Genomic DNA, 17,088 nt, shown 5'->3' on the forward strand with positions numbered 1-17,088 from the left:
CCGAACTGAACTTACATAGCTCATAATAAAATGATGAACTGCAGTGAAAAGAGATACCTGAAAAAAGGATCTGTTTCCCTGCCCACCCCAGGTGAATGAAATGACTTGGCTGAAATATTTGTTTCACTGTTCATGACCTATACTGGCGGGCACTGCAAATGTTGTTGGTTTATTAATATAAATGCCAATTTCAATTCAATTGTATATCTGATGATCCTTAGAGATACACATTGAAGTGCTTCTTCCTCTGTAAAATTGCATTATTTCTTTGTAAAAACTGCTCAGTCAAAAGAACATACAGGTGTAGGTCATTCAGCTCCCGAGCCTGGTTCATCACTGAATATCAGGGCTGATCTTCTACCTCAGCTACACCTTCCTTCAATATCCCAAACCCCTTGATTCCCTTAGTATCCAAAAATCTGTTGGCCTCTGAACACTCACGGATCTCTGTAGTAGAGATTTCCAAAGGTTCGCAATCCTTTAAGAAATTTCTTCTCCTCTCAGTCCAAAATGCTGACCAAAAGATTTCACCCAAAGAGGAATAAACAGGTCATTTTTACGTTGGTAGATTCTAATTAATGAGATACCGCAAGGTCGATACTTGTGCCTCAATCTATATCAATGACTTAGACAAGTGAAAGGGAAATGTTTAACAAATTGTGAAAGAGAAATCATATTTAACCAATTTATTGGAGTTCTTTGAAGGAGTAACTTGCGCTGTGAATAAAGGGGAGTCTGTAGATGTACTGTACTTGGATTTCCAGAAGACATTCAATAAGGTGCCACATCAAAAGTTATTGTGGAAAATAAAAACTCATGATGGGGGTGGGGGGTAACATATCAGCATGGATAGAAGATTGGCTTGCTGGGAGAAAACAGGGAGTATGCTTAAATGGGTCATTTTCTGATTGGCAGGGTGTAACGAGCAGAGTCCCACAGGGGTCTCTGCTGGGGCCTCAACTTTTTACAAATTAGATCACGGACTTAGGTGAGGGCAGCAAAGGTATGGTAAGTAAATTTACAGATGACAAAGATAGATAGGAAAGTAAATTGTGGAGAGGATATAAGGAGATTGCAGACAACAGGTTGAGTGAGTGGCAAAAATCTGACAGATGGAGTACAATGTGGGAAAATATGAAGTTGTTCGCTTTGGCAAGAAGAATGAAAAAGAAGAGTTTAACTTAAATGGAGAACAACTGCAGAATTCTGAGGTGCAAAGGGATCTAGGTGTTCTTGTGCATGAGTCACAAAAAGTTAGGATGCAGTACAGCAAGTAATTAAGAAGGCTAGTGGAATGATATCCATTATGAGAGGAATTGAACATAAAAGTAAGGATGTTTTGCTTCAATTGTGCAGGGCATTGGTGAGACTGCACCTTGTATACTGTGCGCAGCTTTGGTCTCCTTATTTAACGAAGGATGTTAATATATTAGAGGTGGTTCAGAGGAAATTTATTAGATTGATATCTGGAATGAGTGGGCTGCCTTGTGAGGAAAGGTTAGACAGACTGGGCTTGTTTCCACTGGAGTTTAGAAGAGTGAGGGGTGATTAGATTGAAGTATATAAAATCCTAAATGGTATTGACAAAGTGGGTGCAGAAATGATGTTTGCTCTTGTGGGTGAGTCCAGAACTATGGGGCAGTGTTTTAAAATTAGGGGTCATTGAATATCTTTAAGATGGAGGTAGATAGATACTTGTTGGGCAAGAGGATCAAAGGGTATCAGGAGTAGATGGGAACGTGGAATTAATAATACAACCAGATCAGCCATGATGTTATTGAATGGTGGAGCAGGCTCGAATGGCCTAATTGTCAATTTCCGTTCCTATTTAGCATATTTCGCATGTTCTTATGTATGCACAAGGGAATCGACTATAATATATCCAAGTTTGCTGATGATGCAAAGTTAGATAGGAATGTAGGCTATGAGGAGGACACAAAGAAGTTGCAAAAGGATTTAGACAGTAGAGATTTTCAAAGGTTCACAATAATTTAAGAAATTTCTTCTTGTCTCAGCCCAAAATGCTGTTCAAAAAACTCCACCCATAGAGGAACAAACAGGTCATTTTCACATTAGCAAATTGTAATTAGTGGGGTATTGCTATTCTGAGACTTATTCTGAGACTCTGCCCCCTTGTTTCAGACTTCCCCACCAGCATCTATATGTCAAACCCCTTAAGGACTATATATATTTCATTGGGATCACCTCTCGCTCGTCTAAGCTCTGGGAAGTAGGATTAGTCTACTCAATCTTTCCACATAGGACAGCCTCCTCATCCCAGGAATTAACCTCTATTACACTCCCTCTAAACCAAGTATGTCCTCTTAGGTAGGGAGACCAAGATTATACACTCCAAGTGTGGTCTCACCAAGTCTCTATAGAATTACAGTAAGACTATTTTACTCATACTTCAATCCCTTAATGAAGTGTAACTTCACATTAGTCCGTATATTTTATCCGCCACATTATTGCCCTCTTATTTTTTAAATCCTTTTGCAACTTCCTCCTCTTAGCCTACATTCCTACCTATGCATCATCAACACACTTGGATATATTACAATCGATTCCCTTGTCATTGATATAGATTGTAAATACCTGAGGCCCAAGCAGCAACCTTGCGCTACCCCACTAATTACAGTCTGCCAAAGTGGAATTGACCCATTTATTCCCCTTTGGGTGAAATTTTGTGCTGGTGGTGGGGGCCTTGGCCGCTGGCTAGAGAACTGGCGAGACCCCGCACCTCCTGTTTCCAGGATGACCTGCTGGTAGTATGTGCCAATTGACAGGCCAGCAGTAGAGCTTTCCCTAGGATCAGGACACCGGGGAGGGTGGTGGGGTGTAAGTCTTGCCCACTGGGGAGATGGTGGCTGGCGCTGGAATTGGCCAGCCAGCGTGAAATTGCAGTCAGGGGCTGATCACAGTCGGCAGTCCATTTCCTGGCTGATTCTGGGCTTGCCGATCTTGTCCACCCACTGAGCTAAAAATTCAGGCTCTGGATCTGCTTGTTATGCATGCTGTGTGCATGCCAAGACCCCTGCTTGCCGCTGGGCTAATGCCAGAGGCAATGGGATAAGGCTCTTAAGTGGGCATTAATTGTCCACTTAAAGGCCTCATTTGGGATTGGGACAGTCAGCCATCACAGGCCTTCCCCCTGTGATGTTTAATATCCTAATACCGTAGAGCTATTGAGATTAGGCATATCCTTCAATTAATTCCCCTCAACTTCAGCCGGAGGGACCTAATCTCAAGGATGTGTAATTGGGCCCACTGAATGCAACTTGCCCCCCACCCAAAGGAAGAAAACCAGTCAAGAGTTTTATTCTGCCCAATAGTCTAAATTTCAATTATATTTTAGCTAGATTGCAATTTTCCTGAACATTATAAAGGTTCAGGTAAAACTCCTCAGTAAATATTCCCCTATCAACAAGAGAATAGGAGTTGGGTTCACTAAATGTTTGATACAGAAGACTAGGTGAGACAATTTGAGTATTAAGTATACACACAAGTTTATTATAATAACAAAGGATGCAATCTCTTGATTATACATAGTGTATAAATCACAAAGGTAAACAAATTCCGAAGCTCTTATTTCATTAAGAGAATCCAAAAATTAAAACTTTTGCTTGTTAAAGATCTAAGATCATGAAGAGAAAGCAAGGATATCCATCAAACATAAAAGTAATCTTGATCACTGAGTATGCAAGATTTGCTAGGTTCAGAACAAGTCTGAGGTCAACCTATGAGAATCTAACAAACCTGAAGGTTTGAGTTTGAGTTGAGATATTTATGATGAATTTTGGGTTGTATAATCAATGGTTACATGGAAGATGTATATTTGATCAATAATAGACCATCCTAATTAGTATCCTATATTTGGTGAAAGGACCACCTGTTACAATGAGGTGCTCTTTCAATTTCTAGGAAATGTTACTTGAATCTTTTCCTGAAAACTGGATTTTATGTGACAGTCATGTGGGTCACTGTTTCCTAATCAAGGTACTTTGGCCAGCAAGATAATAAAACTTGGGGCCAAGCATTTTCTTTTATCTGTTTTGTGGTTTTACTTATCGGAGCCAGTATTATAGCTTACATGCTAGTTTCATAGCAAGAATCCCCAATTTGTTGCATTTTGGATGTATAGTTCTTATCAGCAACTTCACATCATTGTGAAGGGAGTTAATCTTGCTGTTTTTGCAAGCTAGCTTTGACCCCTATTAAAATATGCTTTACTGTGAGATTACCCAAAGTAACTTTTAATCTAATATTCCTGTATTAATTCCAAATTAATTCACATTTATTTCTTCACACCCCCATGGACTTAATTAGTCACCACCTGCCACCCTCCCACCTGATTAAATGTCCCCTGTCATCAAACTTGCTGGGGGAAGGTCACAAGATTTCACCCTCTGTTTTCTGTCCATTAACCAATGCTCAATCCATGCTAATATATTACCCCCAATCACGAGTCACGTTTTAGCCCATTCTCCTCTTCTTGTTGCATGATCAAGCACAGTGAGAATCCACGGCAAACATAAGAAATAGATGAATCCAAACAATAAAAAAAATTTGCATTTAGATAGAGCTTTTCATGACAGACATCTCAACGGACATCTCAAAATGTTTACAACCAATACAATTCTTTCTGAAGTGTTTATCGCTAGATAATCTGAACATTTTTTAAAAAAAAAAACTGCATTTGGAATATGCTCAAGACTTGGAGCATGGAAGCTATTCATATTTACTCTGGATTCATTATGCAGTCTTACACCGCAGTTCTATCTAAAGTTTATCCCCTGCTTCCTTGTTCATGTGTTGAAATAAATTCCAGTGCTAACTGTTGCTTTTATGCCTTTCCTCTTTCCAGCAAACAATCCCTGTGATACAAATAATGGTGGCTGCTCCCATCTGTGCCTGATAGCAGAAGGTGGTCAAGGCTACACATGTGAATGCCCAGATAACTTCATGAAGCAGTCTGGCAGCATCACTCATTGTATCCCCATGTGCACAAGTACACAGTACAGGTGTCTAGACAATGAAAGGTACAATAGTTGATACTGCATTTATCTTGAGTCTTTGCATCTTAAGTTCTTATTTAATTTCAGTTATGTTAACAATATTTTCTGCTTGTTTCAGATTTACAACTGTTACCTTTTTCACATTCTATTTCATTATGATTCTATTTTAATATAAGGGTAACTATGGTTACAATTACTGTGTCGAGCAAGGAAAGCTGATTATTTCAAATATGATGGAATCCATAGTTTCAAAGTTTGCATTTTTTTTAGACAAATCCTAATTGAAAAGGGAAGCTGAGAAAGGAAACTGGCCCTTCCAGTTTCTAAGTGAACTAAGACCGAAACTGAGATTGGAAACCAAAACTTCTGGATGAAATAATATAAAATGAGACAGAACCATCAGAGCTCAGTAGATGATGAGTCCAGTAGTGCAGTATAGGCAGGCTGAAGAAGATAGAGGCTAGATCTAAAAGCTGAGAATAAACAAAGATATAGTTGCTGCAATTATTTTTCTTACTTGAAGATAACTTTGGGGTATTAATGCCATCCAGGCCATTGTAAGCAGAGTTGAGGAGGTTCTGCAGACATGTTATTTTTGGTGAAGACTGTGCCTATGTAACTTGGGTTGGTTGTGCACTGTTGTTGGCTGTGGATTAAGTTAAATTTTAGGACAGGATCTGAAATTCTTTGTGAGCAAGACTGCATTCTAAAGGACTTTGTGGCTGTGATTGATGACATATATACTGTATGAACTGCCAAGCCAATTCTTAAGACCTGACTTAGTTGTGCAACGTGTAACTTATAATCAGCTGCAAGCTGTCTGTTCATTAATGTTTAACTTTTGTTGATTCTCGGTTTTAGAGTGCAGAGGGTTGCCCAAGATAGTATTAGTGTTTGCCTTGTTTGACTCTTGTATAGTAAAAATTCTCTTGTTTTAAATTGTCGAATCTTCTGGATTCACTCTTTCAGTAAATAACTGGGATTTCAGATTTATTCTTTTTTTAAAAACAGGTTACTGGTCTTTACTGAGTTTATATCACAAACAGTATGACAAGACAGATCAAAGATAAAGGGGATGTTTTGAGAGTGAATGGCAATAAAGACAAACTCTCCTTAAAGACAAACTCTCCTTTTTTGGTTCTTGTTCTATGTGATATGAAGACATTCATGGATAATAATTTGATGAGATTGTAATCCCAGAATCTGTTCACTGCAGATTCCTCTTCTGCATCATACCATTATATATTTTATTCAGTAAAATACTCCAACACTCCTGCAGTATGTAGATATATTTTTAGCAACCCCATTGGATCTTTTTTTTGAGAAAGTAAAAAATGATGTTAACAACTTATTTGTTTTCAATTAGTTTACAAATCATATCAAAGCTTGTAACTCCAACAGAACAGATGTGTACTGTAGAAACTTGGTATACCAGGAATGCATTTGGAAATCGGATGGGGAGGTCAGTGACTTCGGCAGAATTTTCTGTTCATTCATTTTATTTTATGCACACAGATGTAACATGCTCTGGACCACAAGCAGGGATTTATAAAACCTCTCCTCATGCATTGCTCTTACTTTTCAGCATTCTTATTCTTTGAAGCTATATTGCAATTATTGACATTCTAGTAGTATTTTTCATCACAGCACACTTACATGTATCATGCATATATATACACTGTTTTATTGTTTTGGCTGTCATAGATGTATTCCAATCTGGTGGAAATGTGATGAGCAAAGAGATTGCAGGGATGGATCAGATGAACCTACCACCTGCCCAATCCGCTACTGTAGAATTGGACAGTATCAGTGCAATGATGGTAACTGCACCACCTCCAGCTTCTTGTGTAATGGTTATCAGGATTGTGCAGATGGATCTGATGAGGACATTGTGCTTTGCAGTAAGTATTTCTTATTGTTAATTCAATATAGTAAATAATGTCAAAGTGTCAGCATGGTTTCTCGGCTGACAACTTTTAATGTGCTCCTGTCCTTTTTAGCTCTATCTGTAACCATCTGTTGCTTTATTTTGCCCCTTCCACTTCACTTTCCTCTCCTCCACTGCTTAAAATCCTCTACCCCTTTTAGTTGATGTATTTTAGCCCAAGCTAAGGGCGGAATCTTGTTGAGGTGTTGGGGGTGCCGCTTGCCAGCTGGAGGGCTAGCGAGAGGCCCGCTGAACCATAAACCATTCAGACAATGGTGAGGCCAGTGGCAGGCCTCCCCCTGCAATCAAAAGCCCGGGGATGGAAGTCTCGCCCCCATCAGCTGCTGCCCAATCAGAGGCCGACAGCTGTTGTGCTCAGGAGTGCCACAGTCCTGGCTGCAGGCTACAGGTAAGTAATTGGGGGTGGGGGAGTCTGGTTTTGCAGGTTGGGGGGTCATGGGGAGAGGGATGTAAAGGGAGCACCAGCAAGGGCAGTGATTGGCTCTCAGTGGCCCCCTCCTTTCCGATGTCTAGTCCCTCAATCAAGCACTGAATGCCTTTGATCAGTGGACACTCCCCAGCCCGGAGGTGATGAGTTGGCCACACGGCTGTAGCTGTCGTGCATGCCACATGGCGACAGGCCCCGATGCAGCTGAGTTAATACCAGCGGTAGCAGGATGAGGCCCTTAAGTAGTCATTAATTGGCCGATTAAGGGCCTCAATAGGTAGTGGGGCAGGAAGGTTGATCATGGATTGATCAATTGGATCTATTGGTGTGCATGCTGTTACTGAGGCCACTACTCACTTCTATTGAATTCCTGGAACAATCTTTGTCAGCTCACAGCTGGCTCTCCACTCCGCTTTCTAATTTTCACCGGTGAACATGCAGCAGTGCACCCACTGATACTCTGCCACTTTTGATACTCTGATATTCTTTTAGACTCCTTCACTCTCGATGAAACTTCAAATCTGAATATTGGTACTTCGATGCTCCATGCTGATTTCACTCCACTCTATCTGCAAGTCAACCTCATCACGCCACAGGATCTCAGACTTTAATTTTGGACTTTCTTATATTGTCTCTTCTCTGCCCTATGTTTATGAGCAAGAAGTTCTGTCAAATCACAGGCATGTTTATGCAACCTAAATTCCTTCTGTGCCAATTTTGTGCACATTTTAGTGTTAGTCTGGATCCAAATTAATTAATTGTCTCTTTTTTTCCCTGACCCTTCTTGAGTCTTTCTCTCAAGGCTTTGCTTCTTCCTGTCGCTAGTTTTCATTTCTCTCTCCTTGGATACTTTTCCCCAACTCCCTATCACCCAATCCATCACTCTGCCTTCCCATTCTCCTGTCACAGATCCAGGGTTGAAACCCCTTGATAAGCTGACAGCTAGTCTCCTGGAATCCCCAATGGGCCCATTGAGGAACAGTCACTGCCTAATCATGAGAAGCAATCCCAAATGCCACACTGTCCCCTCTCACTGATTGTCCCACACAGCACAATTACTGGGGGCTAAATTCATCAACTTTCTCCTTCCTTCCCCATTCACTCCACCCATCCCTGCCCCCTTGGATTCTTACCAGTGAATTAACTGTCATTGGGCCTCTCCATATTTCCCTACAGAATGTCCTTTTGCTTGTCCTGGCCCCACAAAAGTACCTCGGGGCTCCCCATCCTCAGGCTTCCCACCACCCTACCCCAACCATTGAGGACTCGTTGACCCTTCTCAATCTGTTGTTACTTTGCTGGGAACCATTTCTGTGGAACTCCAGAAGGAACTTGACCTACCAATTTTGATTCCCCCCTGCTAGTCAGCATCCAAACATAGAAATGAGACCCTGGAGTTAAAATCTCCTGGGCTTTCTGTTTTGGAGGGTTGGCAGGATCACTACCTGCCTCAGCATCCACGTCTCCAATTCCTGCCCTGAGTAAAAGTCTAGTATCAAATACATTAACAAATTGAAAGAAAACTGTATCCACAAACCCAATTCATACTTAATATTTTTCTATAGTCAGACATCAGTGTGAGAGCTACCAGTGGCAATGTACCAACAAACGCTGTATTCCTGAAGCCTGGCAATGCGATGGGGATAACGACTGCACAGATAATTCTGATGAAGATCCTGCTCACTGTGCTTCTAGAACCTGTCAACCAGGCCAGTTTAAATGTAATAATGGCCACTGCATCCCACAATCCTGGAAATGTGATGTAGATAATGATTGTGGAGATTACTCTGATGAGCCCTTTGATGAATGCCGTGAGTATTTTTGAAGAAAAGTGTTCCTGAAATCAGGTTTGAACAGTTACGTTTTTAAAATAAGTATGTTACCTGTAACTTTACCTCCAATTTATTCCCTTTTGTTGACCTTATATTTGTAATCATGATTCTTTGGCAGTTGGCTGTGATTAGCAAATTTCCCCAGACTAATTGTTAATGTTGGCCTTTTGCAGCCTTTGAGAGGAATTAATTGGGGAGAACAAAACTTTCTGCTGGATTATAGTGGAACATTTTGACCCAAAGTTTAGTAGAATTGTGAAATGGAATTGAAGTTAACAGTATAACAAGCAATTAGATCTATATTTTAAAAGAACCGCACTGTTTCTAGAAGAAAAGGATGTAGGGGTATGGTGTAATTGCAAGTGGGCTGACATTTATCAGAAAGGAGTGGGCTTTTGTTCCTACAAACAAGAATATGCAGTCTGTTCAACAGTAATATAACTACCAGCAACAGTGTTATATAAAAAATGGGCTCAATTTTTCCTACAGAGGTGGAAAACAAGAGTTGGGATTGTTTCCCGGTTCTGAATCTGCCCTGGGCGGAGTTGGTAACAATCATTCTTTGGGATTTTCAATAAGGCATATACTCAGTTGACATGAAGACGGGTTCCCTTTTCAATTAAAGGTGCCAGAAGGGCATTGAAAGCTGGAGGACCAATCAAAGGCTGCACCTACACCCAAGCAGGCAAGGCTGTGCTGTAGGCCCATCTGGAGTGCTGCCCACCTTCCAGCCTGCCCCCGGGGGCTGAGTGCTTGGTGCCCGACTCCAAGTAGTTAAACAGCTCCTCCTGTCATTTTAGGAAACTGGAGGCCAACTGGAAATTTCCAGTAGGCTGCCTTATATTTGAGGGTCTTAATGAGCCTAATCAGCTGCCTGCCTCAGGGGGCATGTAACCTTGCCAGCCCCAAACCTACCTCTAAAATGACCAGCACCGGGAATAGTATTGGGAAATTGGCACGTGGCTGATGCCAGTATTTTCAGGTCCCATCCCCATGCTCAGTGAAGCCCGAAAATTCAGCCCAATATGCCTGTCGGCCTGAAAAGTCCGTCACATACAATATTTAGAACATTTATAGCTTTTGTATCTTGCCCAATGAGAAGGTTATCTTGTTAGCATTTATAACTATAAAATGTGTGAGTGACTGGTTTATGATCACAGCATAGGACCAATTTTAACCCCAGACAGATTAGTGGCATTCCCCATCTGATATCCATTTTGAGGGCTGGGCCTCATTTACATTTGATTGTGGTGGTTGCAAAATGCAGCAAATCGCCCACAAAGTTGAGCCAGGAGCTTTGTCTAGGGAGGCAGAAGGAGGCAGAGTAGAAAGGGGGAGGTTAATTGCAAGGGGGGGTTTAGGGGGCAGGTGTAGGTGAACTGCCATCAGTGTCCTTCTTTGGCCCACAGAAAGCTTTTAAATAAAAACAGAAACTTACCAAGTCTTAAAGAGGCTTCTAACATTCCCTTGAAGAACATCTGGTTAGGTTGCTCGATGTCTGGTACCAATGGGTACAAATGCAGTGCAGGCTCCACCCATTTGTATCTTAAAATTACGGACTAGTTTTTATTAGCAGGGCCTGAATAATATTGGAATTCAGCGTCCGCTGGCAGTAGGCAGAAACCAGGGCTGACCATACAAAAACTCCTGAAAATAGCGGTAAGCAGAAATAGAGCAGTAACAGGAGGGTATCAGTGAATTGGTGATTTTTGGGGCACTACCTTCCCATTCCAATCGGGGGGAGTGAGTTAAAATTCACGTTGTGAGCATTCACAATGTGGTAGCATGTGATCAGTGAGTTTTAATAACATGTCTCTTCTCATACTGATACTTTCTTCTCTCAGATGGGATTGACCACTCCTGCAATAATCACACTGAGTTTTCCTGTCAAACAAACTACAACTGTATTCCTAAGTGGGCTGTGTGCGATGGCCATGATGACTGCCGGGACAACAGTGATGAGCAGCATTGTGGTATGTAAGGAAAAATGGGGTACATTTGTAACATATTACATCAAAGCCCTTCAATGAATTACTTTTGGAGTTCAATGACTGTTGGATGAAGGTGAAGGCAATCTTGTACCAATGACATTTGGCAATCATCAGTGAGATAGGAGACCATTTAATCTGTTTTTGCTGGTTTTGGTTTGGAAGAAAAATTGGAGGACTGCTGACTTTTATTTCCAAATGGGGAATGTGCAAATAAGGTCTCAGTTTATCACCTGAGAGTTGGCATTTGCAGCATTCCCTCAGTTCTGCAGTGGAGCCTACATCATGTTTGAAATTGCCCTGGAAACCCTTGAACCTATAATCCAGCACTCATACCAGAATAGCACATGTCTATATCATCATCTGCTGCCACTGGCAGACTTTGTGGGATGAGCTTCACTACTTAGCTGTCAGTGCTGGGCACTCACCATGTAAACCATGCCAAAAGGTATCCAGGATTGTGGGGAGACCAAAAACAAAAAAACTGCGGATGCTGGAAATCCAAAACAAAAACAGAATTACCTGGAAAAACTCAGCAGGTCCGGCAGCATCGGCGGAGAAGAAAAGAGTTGACGTTTCGAGTCCTCATGACCCTTCGACAGAACTTGAGTTCGAGTCCAGGAAAGAGCTGAAATATAAGCTGGTTTAAGGTGTGTGTGTGGGGGGCGGAGAGATAGAGAGACAGAGAGGTGGAGGGGGTTGGTGTGGTTGTAGCGACAAACAAGCAGTGATAGAAGCAGATCATCAAAAGATGTCAACAACAATACTACAATAGAACACATAGGTGTTAAAGTTAAAGTTGGTGATATTATCTAAACGAATGTGCTAATTAAGAATGGATGGTAGGGCACTCAAGGTATAGCTCTAGTGGGTTTTTTTTTATTTTATATAATGGAAATAGGTGGGAAAAGGAAAATCTTTATAATTTATTGGGAAAAAAAAAAAAGAAGGGGGAAACAGAAAGGGGGTGGGGATGGGGGAGGGGACTCACGACCTAAAGTTGTTGAATTCAATATTCAGTCCGGAAGGCTGTAAAGTCCCTAGTCGGAAGATGAGGTGTTGTTCCTCCAGTTTGCGTTGGGCTTCACTGGAACAATGCAGCAAGCCAAGGACAGACATGTGGGCAAGAGAGCAGGGTGGAGTGTTAAAATGGCAAGCGACAGGGAGGTTTGGGTCATTCTTGCGGACAGACCGCAGGTGTTCTGCAAAGCGGTCGCCCAGTTTACGTTTGGTCTCTCCAATGTAGAGGAGACCACATTGGGAGCAACGAATGCAGTAGACTAAGTTGGGGGAAATGCAAGTGAAATGCTGCTTCACTTGAAAGGAGTGTTTGGGTCCTTGGACGGTGAGGAGAGAGGAAGTGAAGGGGCAGGTGTTGCATCTTTTGCGTGGGCAAGGGGTTGTGCCATAGGAGGGGGTTGAGGAGTAGGGGGTGATGGAGGAGTGGACCAGGGTGTCCCGGAGGGAGCGATCCCTACGGAATGCCAATAAGGGGGGTGAAGGGAAGATGTGTTTGGTAGTGGCATCATGCTGGAGTTGGCGGAAATGGCGGAGGATGATCCTTTGAATGCGGAGGCTGGTGGGGTGATAAGTGAGGACAAGGGGGACCTCCGTGATTCCTCTGACACCTTACGTCACATCAACAATTTCCAGTTCCCTGGCCCCTACCGCTTCCTCTTCACCATGGACGTCCAATCCCTCTACACCTCCATCCCCCACCAGGATGGTCTGAGGGCCCTTAGCTTCTTCCTCGAACAGAGGCCCGAACAATCCCCATCCACCACTACTCTCCTCCGTCTGGCTGAACTTGTTCTCACGCTGAACAATTTCTCCTTCAACTCCTCTCACTTCCTCCAAATAAAAGGTGTGGCTATGGGTACCCGCATGGGCCCCAGCTATGCCTGTCTCTTTATGGGGTATGTGGAACATTCCTTGTTGCAGTCCTACTCCGGCCCCCTTCCACAACTCTTTCTCCGGTACATCGATGATTATTTCGGTGCTGCTTCATGCTCTCGTCAGGACTTGGAAAAATTTATTAATTTTGCTTCCAATCTCCACCCCTCCATCATTTTCACGTGGTCCATCTCTGACACTTCCCTTCCCTTCCTTGACCTCTCTGTCTCAATCTCTGGTGATAGACTGTCCACCAATATCCATTACAAACCCACCGACACCCACAGCTATCTCGACTACAGCTCCTCACACCCCACTTCCTGTAAGGACTCCATCCCATTCTCTCAGTTCCTTCGCCTCCGTCGCATCTGTTCCGATGATGCTACATTCAAAAACAGTTCCTCTGACATGTCCTCCTTCTTCCTTAACCGAGGTTTTCCACCCACGGTCGTTGACAGGGCCCTCAACCGTGTCCGGCCCATCTCCCGCGCATCCGCCCTCACTCCTTCTCCTCCCTCCCAGAAACATGATAGGGTCCCCCTTGTCCTCACTTATCACCCCACCAGCCTCCGCATTCAAAGGATCATCCTCCGCCATTTCCGCCAACTCCAGCATGATGCCACTACCAAACACATCTTCCCTTCACCCCCCTTATCGGCATTCCGTAGGGATCGCTCCCTCCGGGACACCCTGGTCCACTCCTCCATCACCCCCTACTCCTCAACCCCCTCCTATGGCACAACCCCTTGCCCACGCAAAAGATGCAACACCTGCCCCTTCACTTCCTCTCTCCTCACCGTCCAAGGACCCAAACACTCCTTTCAAGTGAAGCAGCATTTCACTTGCATTTCCCCCAACTTAGTCTACTGCATTCGTTGCTCCCAATGTGGTCTCCTCTACATTGGAGAGACCAAACGTAAACTGGGCGACCGCTTTGCAGAACACCTGCGGTCTGTCCGCAAGAATGACCCAAACCTCCCTGTCGCTTGCCATTTTAACACTCCACCCTGCTCTCTTGCCCACATGTCTGTCCTTGGCTTGCTGCATTGTTCCAGTGAAGCCCAACGCAAACTGGAGGAACAACACCTCATCTTCCGACTAGGGACTTTACAGCCTTCCGGACTGAATATTGAATTCAACAACTTTAGGTCGTGAGTCCCCTCCCCCATCCCCACCCCCTTTCTGTTTCCCCCTTCTTTTTTTTTTCCCAATAAATTATAAAGATTTTCCTTTTCCCACCTATTTCCATTATATAAAATAAAAAAAAACCCACTAGAGCTATACCTTGAGTGCCCTACCATCCATTCTTAATTAGCACATTCGTTTAGATAATATCACCAACTTTAACTTTAACACCTATGTGTTCTATTGTAGTATTGTTGTTGACATCTTTTGATGATCTGCTTCTATCACTGTTCTGTCGAAGGGTCATGAGGACTCGAAACGTCAACTCTTTTCTTCTCCGCCGATGCTGCTAGACCTGCTGAGTTTTTCCAGGTAATTCTGTTTTTGTTTTGGATTTCCAGCATCCGCAGTTTTTTTGTTTTTATTTTTTTGCTTCTATCACTGCTTGTTTGTCGCTACAACCACACCAACCCCCTCCACCTCTCTGTCTCTCTATCTCTCCGCCCCCCACACACACACCTTAAACCAGCTTATATTTCAGCTCTTTCCTGGACTCGAACTCAAGTTCTGTCGAAGGGTCATGAGGACTCGAAACGTCAACTCTTTTCTTCTCCGCCGATGCTGCCGGACCTGCTGAGTTTTTCCAGGTAATTCTGTTTTTGTTGTGGGGAGACCTGTTGGATTGTCCACCAGAAAAATTGCCATAGTTTTCTCCCTGTAGTCTGCACTTTAAAAAATAACATTAGCATTTATTATGGAATTCCCAAAAAATAGTACAAATTTTAGTGAACACAATGACCTGGGGCTGGATTTTACCATCGGCGAGCGGGGGCGGGGCCAGCTTGCCGATGTGTAAAATGATGTGCGGAGACGTCGGGGGGAACTCCCGACATCACCGCGCCCCATTTAAATTTTCAGGAAGGCGGGAGCAGAGCGAAATAAGCTGCACGCCCGCCGACCTGTCAATGGCCAATTGAGACCATTGACAGAGCAATTAAAGTAATTAGTGGACCTACCCGTCCAACCTTAAGGTTGGCGGGCAGGCCAATAGCCCCGGCGGGAAGTAGAAAAAACATGAAACCTCATCCACGGGTGGGATGAGGTTTCATGTAGGGTTTTAAAAATTTTAATGAAGTTTTTTTGGAAATTATGAACATGTCCCAACTCATGTGACATTGTCACATGAGGGGACATGTTAGGGAAATTTTATTTTTCTATTTTGAGCTTTTTCACATTTAGAGCCGATCTCCCTGAGACTGCACTTAGCCTCAGGAAGATGAGTGCGTTCTTTCGTGCGCATGCGTGAAAAAGCGCACACTCGATTTTAGGAATTTCCCCCCAGCCCCCACCGCCCACATAGAGAGCCCATATCAACTCCCTGCAGACATCACACAGGGCGGTCCAAGTAACACACTGCTCCATACAACCACAAAGAACAATTTCATAAGGTACCAATCTAAATTTGTTATATTTTGGTCTTTTATTACTAAATATGATAGGGATCTGGAATCTGCAGTAATGCATTGCACATAGGACTTGTGACAGGACCGCAATCAAGTGTGACATATTTTGAATTCCCCTTTTCTGCCACAAGAGGAAGCTCTAACACAGTATATAATTGTCTCGTATCTATTTACATTAGGACTTCTGAATGGATGATACTAAATTCTGGTCATGTCTTAATATATCTAACAAAAAAGTTGTATTTTTTTACAGCTCGACTAGCCCTGTAAGCAAAATATCAGGTTTGTTAGATGTTAATCCTTGTGCCAAGATTTCTCATGTTTGGTTATAGTAGCAGTAGATGCACTAAGACTCGTCTGATGTAAACCAATTATATGGCAAGAAACCTCTGAATTTCAACTGTTTGACCATTACAGCCCAAATAGAACTCAATTGCTCATGGGTAACTGAAGGTCAGATCAGTTGTTGAATGTCATTTGGATTTCTTTGTTTCCTGTCAGGTCCTACGTATGATGTGCATATATCTGAGTGTGTTATCTATACATATATTTAATTTATATATATATTTTCGGTAATCCAATTGCAAATTGTAGCCAAAATGTTTAATACCCAGTGCAATCAGGCATCTTTTCAGAACATTTTTTGAAAAATTGTATTAAGTATATTCCCTGGTATATTTAAGAGTGGTGTCTTGGTGCAGTTTTATTAATACAGCTGAAAATGAGTTTTATCATAAAACAGCATTTTTAAACAGGCTGTCTACTCCGTACCTATGAGTAACCTGATTGTAAATAACTGAAAATGACTCTAAAACACTATACGGAAGCATTTACTTGTTTCATTAGTGTACAATAGTTAGTTTCTTTGTAAATTAAATATGTTTTAATATTTAAAAGCTGCCTATTAGTGTCCTTGCACTTAAAACAAAAAAACCCTCAATTTTTACAACATCGTTGAAGGGCCTCAAACAGGCACGATTAGCAGAAACTTGTCATGCTCATTAATTCAGTTTGGGGGTGTGACCAGTTTTGTGGTTGGGCCGGTTTCAGGCACAATGTTTTTAAACCAGCGGGATTGTGGAAACTCGATTTGCACTGGATGTAATTTGCGGTTGAAATTCCTCAATCTTTTGCACTGGCTTGACCGATCTTGGTTGAATTACGCTAAATAAAACCAACACAAATTAGTGAAAACTCCAAGCAATTTGCACCCAGATTGTCAATTGAGCACAAAGCAGAAACTCTACCCCATGTTATGTATGCATTTTATATATACACATACATTTTATATATAAAACACACACTCACACACATATATATTTAATTTATAGATATATACATACACATGCATTATAGCACCTGAAGGGCAATTGACTGATAAAGTTTGTGTTTTCTGT

At 42.4% G+C, this 17,088-nt stretch overlaps 1 protein-coding gene across 1 annotated transcript in view; it reads left to right on the forward strand.

Moving 5' to 3' along the window:
- The window catches only part of lrp2a (low density lipoprotein receptor-related protein 2a), a 387,109-nt gene that overhangs the window by 299,722 nt on the left and 70,299 nt on the right, over nt 1-17,088 (forward strand). The window contains exons 57-60 of the mRNA XM_041200238.1: nt 4,865-5,039; nt 6,720-6,920; nt 8,960-9,201; nt 11,067-11,195. Of these exons, the coding sequence (XP_041056172.1) occupies nt 4,865-5,039; nt 6,720-6,920; nt 8,960-9,201; nt 11,067-11,195 (747 nt within the window). The remainder of the gene's footprint in view (nt 1-4,864; nt 5,040-6,719; nt 6,921-8,959; nt 9,202-11,066; nt 11,196-17,088) is intronic.

The sequence above is a fragment of the Carcharodon carcharias genome, chromosome 12, assembly GCF_017639515.1.
Source record: "Carcharodon carcharias isolate sCarCar2 chromosome 12, sCarCar2.pri, whole genome shotgun sequence".
Taxonomy (NCBI): Eukaryota; Metazoa; Chordata; class Chondrichthyes; order Lamniformes; family Lamnidae; genus Carcharodon; species Carcharodon carcharias.